Source organism: Oxyura jamaicensis, chromosome Z, assembly GCF_011077185.1.
Source record: "Oxyura jamaicensis isolate SHBP4307 breed ruddy duck chromosome Z, BPBGC_Ojam_1.0, whole genome shotgun sequence".
In the NCBI taxonomy this organism is placed as follows: domain Eukaryota; kingdom Metazoa; phylum Chordata; class Aves; order Anseriformes; family Anatidae; genus Oxyura; species Oxyura jamaicensis.
In genome coordinates, this window is record NC_048926.1 from 67,997,903 (window position 1) to 68,003,557 (window position 5,655).

The 5,655-nt window shown below is 41.5% G+C and overlaps 1 protein-coding gene across 2 annotated transcripts in view; it reads left to right on the plus strand.

The window, feature by feature from the left end:
* Positions 1-3,156, plus strand: part of TDRD7 (tudor domain containing 7) — a 46,875-nt gene extending 43,719 nt beyond the window's left edge. For both annotated transcript variants that reach the window (XM_035310320.1, XM_035310321.1), the window contains exons 16-17: positions 393-553; positions 2,663-3,156. In XM_035310320.1, the coding sequence (XP_035166211.1) occupies positions 393-553; positions 2,663-2,883 (382 nt within the window). In that variant the 3' untranslated portion in view covers positions 2,884-3,156. The remainder of the gene's footprint in view (positions 1-392; positions 554-2,662) is intronic.
* The last annotated feature ends 2,499 nt before the right edge of the window (positions 3,157-5,655 follow it).

Sequence of the window (5,655 nt, forward strand, 5' to 3'; positions counted from 1 at the left end):
TTAAATTAAAAACCTGTGAAAGCAAGCTTTTACCTACAGCAACACTTAAATCTTGGTAAATCATCATGCATAGCTGTGTTGGAGTTAGTGACAGAATTACACATTTTTCTTTAAAGCTTGGCCTTGTTGCAGGTTTTTTTTGGGAAATGCTTTGTTGTCTACATTGTTAACAAGGTGGCAGGTGTCTGGCGATAGCTGGGAGACTAAGGGTGCAAATGAGGTTGCAGTCTTGTCATGTTTCCAGACACTAGTTGGAAGGACTTTATTCAGATAATACCAGATCTGGGAAGCTTGAGACACGCTGGTTAAAATCTTTGTCGTGTATTGCTTTTCTGGTGCCTTGACAGTGTATGAATATAAATTGTGTTTATTGTTGTTCTCCCTCTTTTCAGTTGGTACAGGGTGATAATAAAAGGAATTCTTAGAAATGGCTTTTTGTCCGTATACGAGCTGGACTATGGTAAACATGAGCTTGTCAGCATAGAGAAGGTGCAGCCACTCCTGGATAAATTCAAAAAACTACCTTTCCAAGCTATAAGAGCTCAGCTTGCAGGTGGGTGGTAATCATTTACTCTTCTTTTTATTTATTTAAAGTCTTACATCAGTGAGGATACCAAATGTCTATAAATGTAAAGGGGACAAAGCCGAATGTTAGTGACTTTTTTCTAGAGTAAGTATGTACCTGCTTGCAAAAACGTGCTTAATGCATGCATGTTTATGCCATCAAAGTAGATCTGCTTTTCTTCTTTACATGGGTGGTGATGGTTGAGTTTTCTTACCTATTTAATCGAGCACTTTTAAACTGTATAAAACTGAAGGTTGCTTAAATTTTAACAGCAGCTGCTTTTTATCATAAATATTTACCATTTAATGTGTGTGGTGGCTAATATGCAAAGGACACAGGGAAATCAAACCCAAATGTTATTTGGATCTTTAAACATAACCTATTATGAAGTGTGAAAGTTATATCTCTTGATAAGAACTTATGTTCTGATTATTGTAGTCTACATAAAGTTAGGACAAGATGCTGAGTTTCTGGAGATGTTCTTTCATATCTTGTCCAGATTGTAATTTACTGTTTTCTAGTGCATGTTTGGAACTCAAAGTTGCCTGAAATACATGGGTTTTCACAAACAAACTCCATGGGGAGGGTGGGGGCTTTCATCAAACTTAAGTAAGATTAGTTTACTTGTGGGCATAGAGGATGTGCATATATCTAAAAAAAAAAAAATAGAAAGTTACAACTTGTTCCCTCCTTAATGCCTTTTCCTTCCTGGTCCAATTTATTTAATTTTAGCGTTGCTTTCAGATTTATGTCTCTTCTTACTCACCTGCTACTTCCTACTTCTGCTTGGTTAGCATTAGCTTAGACTACAGTTACAGAATACACTTGCTTGAAGTGACAGACCATGCTCTGTTGGCTGCTTTCTGTGGATCTGCCTCAGTGTGACCTTGGGGACTGCTTTAAACAGGTCAGGTTGGATGTGTTCCCACTAGGCTGGGGTCCTAGGAGGTCAGTGCTGAAATGAAGCTGATTTCTAGCTCTGTTTGTGTACTGGGAGAGTACAGGATCTTGCCAAGAGAGCCTGCAGGTCATCAATTCTTCCTGCTTCACAGAATCCTGAGTAGCTAGTTAAGCTGGCTTCTGAGCTGCCACATATAGTCAAAGCAGGCCACCTGGGCCCAGAAGACAAATAACTATCTTCTTCCTGTTCTTCCATTTTTTTTCTTCCCTTTTTTTCTTATCTGTTGTCTTTCAGACTCTGGTCTGTTTTTTTTTGTTCAATTCTATTTGCTTCCCAACCTGGCTTTCCTTCTGTAACCTGTTAGGATTTACGTATCTCTGGTGCCCTGTCCTGTTAGCAGCAAGCTGCTGATAAGAGTAGAAGCCATGTTGTCACTTCTCTGTTTTGTTTCCTTTATCTGTAACTTGCTGCTTGGGAATTCATGCACAACGTTTTGAGTCCTTTGTGACTAGATGCTGTACACCAGCAGTGGTCTGGGGAGACTGAATGCCTAGTCTGCAGGAGCTGCTTCTTCCTTGGTGGTTCACAGCCATATCCAAATCCTGTTGGATTCTAGCATCATATCCCCAAGGAGGCCCACCTCTGTGGGATGCCAATCTCAAAAAATAGCAGGAGTCATGAGACACTTAGGAGTCATTTCTATTTACTACTTCTCTCTGCAGATCTAGTTTGGGATTTGAAAGCTTGGCAGGTTTTTTTAGTTGCTAATGCTGTTTTGAGATGAAGAAAACCTAAATCAAGACTACTGCTTCAGCATCCTCAGGCAGAATACAAATCACTAGTTTCTTCTGAAAAGATCTTTAGTTTCCTTCTTGTCTAAGTAACATGGCTTGGTCATACTTCACAGCTACTATACTTGGAAAAACTCACTGAGTCAGTGCGTTTGCCTCTCACTTTTGTGAGGCTATCCATAGATTTAGACTTTAAGAAAAGAATGTTCTAGTCTCTGCAATAATTAACATTGGTTGTGTGGGAGATGAGTGAGCTTGTGTTTTTTTCCTAGAATTAAGCTGCCTTCACTGGTACTTAAATATCTGTTTTCTCAAGGTTTGAAACCCCCTGCTTCTATTAAGCTTGATCACTTAGATTGGTCTAGTCTGTAAATGACATACTCTTCTGCTTTACATTTGTCCTAGGAGTGAAAAGCCAGCAATGGTCAGAAGAGGCATCAATAATGTTTCGGAATCGAGTAGAGAAGAAACCCTTGGTGGCACAGATACAGGCAATTAATGAAAGCACTAACTCCTGGGATCGAAAAATAGTGACTTATTTAGTGGACACGTCTCTTCCAGATACTGATACATGGATTCATGACTTTGTGTCTCAAAGTCTTGCAGAACTTTCAAAAGCTGATTAATCACCACTTCTGAAATGTAGTGGCTCAGATTCTTTAGCAATAAAATAACAGGCTTTGAAGAGAAATGTAACTTCTTACATTGCCTTGATGACATGAAGGTATAAACTTGAAAAATGTGTGTTCAGTTAAAAAGATTTGTTTAACAAGTTTGGGTTATATTGACTTCAGGTTGACTTTATGAAAAATTGCACTTTGTTTACCACTGAAATGCTAGAGTTTGGGTGAAAATACTAAAGAAAAAGTTATTTATCAATAAAGCAATGGTGACTTGTTCTTGTGATCTTTCCCTGACAGGGGGGGAGGCATATCTCATAACTATTAGGTCGGTACTTCTAACCATTACTGGATACTACTCCCCTTTTTTAGCTAGAATTTTTATTGCTTGGGAAACAAGGAAGCAGTCCTAAATGTTTTTGAATTTAGTGACTGAGGTATGCATTTTTGATGGGTTTTTCCCCTGCCTTAACCTTCTAAGAACTGAATAGCTGAAAATGCCTTGTTTGGGGCAGAGAAGTTTGACTGCAGTTATAGGGCTTAACTTTCACAGAATGGTATGGACTTCCCTGTGCTTACTAGTCTGGTTGCTGTTTTTTAGGAATAATACCACTTGTCTGAATTCTACCCCATTTCCCCCGCTTGCTAAATTCCAGGAATTCCTTTCTCTCCTTTTCTGATAATTTGCTTTCTTATTTGCTTCTGAGAAACTTTAAGCAACTGTTTTTCCCATGAGACAGGAGCAAACAATGTCCCGTAAGCACCCAGATCAGTGCTCTGAAGACAGTATGTTTGCCTTCATTTTAGATTGCAAGGGCCTTGGAAAATTTAGAGGTGGTATAGATGTTGTTATAGCTCATAGCCTGCTGCCAGCATGCTGCCTGCATGGGTAAGGGAGAATGGACAGAGGGGAAATTATGGCTCAGAAACATGCAGTGCGTGCGTAATGGCAAGATGGGAGAAAATGCATGCAGATATTCTGACTGAACAAGCTGTTCAAGTATGCAAGACAGACTTTATCCAGGAGGGTGCAAATGTGAGCTAACAGCACTGAGTCCTTCTCCGCCTGGACTGTGTAGGGAGTAGCAGAGCCCTTGTGAGCAGAGCAGGCAATGATAAACCAGCAAACTGCTACTTTAACACAAATTGCTAGTTAACATGGTCCTGTCCATAGTGAAGTGTGAAGAGGTGAGATTCTCAAGTGTACTTGATGAGATGGAAGTTGTGTTGTGCCTGAGAGCATTCAGTAGTCCACCACTCCTTCCTGTACTCAGAAACCGCAGGGTAGTCTCGCCCACACATTATGCTGGCTCTCGCATCAGCACAGGTGCCCTAACAGGTGAAACGTAACGCAATGTCTCAGCTAAAATTGTGTGAGGCAGACTCATCTTAACAGCCAGATGTTTCTTCAGTAACTGTCTTGGTTCCCTTCAGGAGTTCCTTGCAGTAAGTGACTACTGGGGTTGGAAGCAGAGGGTGACATCGTACTACAAAGAAAGCCAGACACTGTTGAGCCCAGCACCCAAAGACAAACGCCAAAGGACAGTCTCGTCTGCCTCTCTGGGTTGCCAATGTGTCTAACCTCTTAAGAATTCCAGTGATTTATTTATTTTTTGCATGCAACATTGTGTGTAACCTGGCATATACAGCTTCTGGTTGCAGTTTTAGCAAGGTCACTATCAGGCTTACAAGAGCTTTCAGCTGCTTTTTATTAATCATTCCTCCAAGATTTTAGTTCTTCCTTCCTCAGCTGCAGAGGTGAAGAATATAGGTGAAAGAATCAGTGTGATCTTCGACTGCTGTAGGATAAACATTGATGCAGAAGAGTGTTTTTTTTTGTTTGTTTGTTTGTTTGTTTTTATGTAGGACTGCTACTGAGCCAAAAAATCTGGATGGTATGGGTCATTGGGATGAGAAGAGCACTTTTCTGAGCTTCTGAAGAGTGGGAGAGCTTTCTTGTGTGTCTATGAGCATATGACACCTACATCTGCAAGCTTGCAAATGTTGATGGAAAAGTTTAATGGCACAGGGTATTTTCATGGAGCTGTAGTGAAGTTTGTCTGGTGGTTTGAAAAATACCCAGGCTGTGTCCGCACACTGGAGGCTTGCTGATGTGTTGTTGGCCAGTAGGAGATGTGCACCTGCAAATTGATGCAGTGGAGCAGACCTGGGATTTACACTTGCAGTATCAGGGGAAGCAGCCTGGTAGATGCTGAGGAGACGTAGGAAGCTTTTTGATCTGCTTGTCTTATCCTCCTAGGGTACGCCTCACTGTCTGCTTGATTATAGCTAGCTGCTCCAGAGTCTAAAAGGCCCAGACAAGAAGCAAGGAGAATATTCATTCAGCCTCATTGCCTTTGCACTGGAGCCTTCACCTGGGCAGCTTTATGTGGTGCCATGGGATAGAGAACAGGTACCTGATGAAACGAGTGCTATCTAACTGATCAAGCCCAGGAGCACTGCTTTCCATGTGGTGAACTAGTTTTTGCATATAATGATGTCCTGGTTTTGACTGGGATAGAGTTATTTTTCTTCCTAGTAGCTGGTATGGTGCTGTGTTTTGGATTTAGGGTGAGAACAATGTTGATAACACACCGATGTTTTAGTTGTTGCAGAGCAGTGCTCACAGAGCCAAGGCCACCTCAGTTTCTCATGCTTCTCTGCCAGCGGGCAGGCTGGGGGTGTACCAGGAGCTGAGAGGGGACAGAACCAGGACAGGTGACCCAAAACTGGCCAAAGGGATGTCCTGTGCCATGTGGTGTCATGTGGGACAATAAA